Here is a 2,335-nt window from a genome sequence, read left to right as displayed (position 1 = left end):
GCCTTAATTTGGCTGAGTTTACATTTTAGGATGAGCCATTTTTGAATTTTGTTTTTTTGTCATGAGACACACACACACACATACAGAGACACAAAGGTAAAAGGTCCAGCTAGAACCTGCAGGACCTCGTGGACTCGACAACCACACGCTGAAGCGTCTCGGTTTCCAAATCTAAACACCTCGGTATGAGCGTGGTTTTTTTTGGGGGGGGGGGGGGTTCTCTTAATGAGTGCAACGCGGCATGCCATGCAGCCACCACTTCAAAACAAACACCCCCAACATCTGTCCCGTGCTGTGTCGGTGGACTGTGTGCTCTGTGCGTCACACACACCGTCAGGGTTCTGTAGGGTTCTGTCAGTTAAGTCGAGGGATACGTTATCGCTCAGGGAAGAAATTGATTCCCAATGCTGATATCCCAGCGGTAAGTAATATTCCCCCTCCCCGGAAGTGTAGCCACGGCGGTTTTAAAAAGCGTCAAAACAGAGGCGCGCTGCGTCTACACTCTATGGCAGGGAATCGTTCACATTGGTTTTGCGTTGAGTTTGTGCCTATAAATACAATTCAAATAAATACAATTTGTGTGGGATAGTGGATGAAACCCATGGACGCAACATAGTGCCCCCTATTATAAAAGACAAAAGAAAACAAAGCAAAAACAAGACAAAACCCGGCATCGACCGAAATCCTCCTTTATTCCTGCAGACAATAAAGACAAGCGGCGGTCATGAGGTGGAGGGGCTGCGGTGGCCTCCGTGCGCGCCGGCCGACCTGCAGGGCTCCACCTGCTGACTACAGGTCATGAATAATTGAGTGCGGCTAAGCGTCAGCAAAATGCGCCCGCCACACACACAAACACACACGCGCGCAACGCACACGCAGCATCATTTTCATTTTTAGCATTTTGTATTCTGTGCAAGGTGAACAACCATCAACGTCGGATGTGGATTAATGTGTTTCTGGATCAAAGCAAACAGTACCAAACATGAAGTCATCCCAGAGCGCGAAGGCTCCGGGAGGCTGGACGGAGCCCTTTTTAGCCTTAATCTTACATCTCACCTTTCTCTCTCGGCCGCCTCTCTCTCTCGCTCTCTCTCTCTCTCTCTCTCTCTCTCTCTCTCTCTCTCTCTCTCTCTCTCAGCCATCCTCTCCACAATCAGTGGCCAGCGAGCCATGAGACGCACTTAAGCACAGACTGGCGGTAACCTCACACCGCCCTCGGTGCTCCCCCTCTTGAGCACACAGGCGCACACGGGAAGCACACAGGGGCGTGCGTTTGGCTCCCGCTGCCCTCCTCCGTGTCGCCGCGTGGAATTGAACCCAGCATGGCCGCCGCGCTGATAAGAGCGAGAGAGCGTCGGATATAGTGTTACACTCAGAGTCCGGGGGGGGCTCCAGCCTCAGGAATCGCACGGAGACACTGGGAGGAGAGCACCGGCACCCCCTGGATGCACCCGCGGCAGGATTTAGTGTGTGTGTACGTGCACGCACACAAACAAACAAACAAACACCCACACACACACACACACACACACACACACACACACACACACACACACACACACACACAAACACATGTAAAGGCGTTTTATAGACTTTGAAAATGAGATAAGTCGATTAAAATCAGCAGTAAATGTTAACTTAATAATGAGAGTAAATCAGGCAGATGAATATTTTTTATTTGATTTGATTATTTTTACCATTTTACAATTTACAATAAACAAATTGTAAAATATTAATTCAATTATAATTTGAGGAGATTAAACTATGTGCTGACAATCCCAATGTCCTTTTAATGCCGATGTCTATTCAGGTGTCCTTTTCAACCATATGCACACACACACACACACACACACGCACACATGCACGCACACACAAACACACACACCCACGCACGCACGCACACATGCACGCACTGGCTGACTGACTGACATTCATCTGAGCACCACGAAATAACCAGGAATATTTAAACAGAACAAATCGTTTTTAAAAAGAAAAAAGAAGAAAAGATCACAACAAAAATCCAGACTAATTAGAAGCGGATCTCTTACCTGACAAGTAGTACAGCGGTGCTTTAAGTCCAAACATTGTTATGGTTGAGGTGTCATGGAGAGTGAAGCGGCGCTAGGAGAAGTGGGCTCGGCTTCCCGTCCCGGCCGAGCGTCGCAGAGAGGGGGGGTTGTGCCCCCGCAGCCACCCAGAAACGAGCCTCTGTGTGTGGGGAACCCGGGCTGGGACTCAGCCTGTCATCCCCGCCCCGCGCTGCTCACTAACCCAGCGAGAGGCTGGGACCGCCCCGCCGGCCAGGACACACAGACACACACACACCCACCCACCC

General features: G+C 50.1%; 1 protein-coding gene across 1 annotated transcript in view; it reads right to left on the bottom strand.

The window, feature by feature from the left end:
• Positions 1-2,085, bottom strand: part of gse1b (Gse1 coiled-coil protein b) — a gene marked incomplete at both ends in the record, with an annotated part of 61,064 nt that extends 58,979 nt beyond the window's left edge. The window contains one exon of the mRNA XM_079997562.1: positions 2,049-2,085. Coding sequence (XP_079853688.1) covers positions 2,049-2,085 — 37 coding nt within the window. The remainder of the gene's footprint in view (positions 1-2,048) is intronic.
• Positions 2,086-2,335: the final 250 nt, after the last annotated feature.

Source organism: Zeus faber (assembly GCF_960531495.2).
Source record: "Zeus faber genome assembly, chromosome: 3".
NCBI lineage: Eukaryota > Metazoa > Chordata > Actinopteri > Zeiformes > Zeidae > Zeus > Zeus faber.
This window is presented reverse-complemented; position numbering and strand designations above follow the sequence as displayed.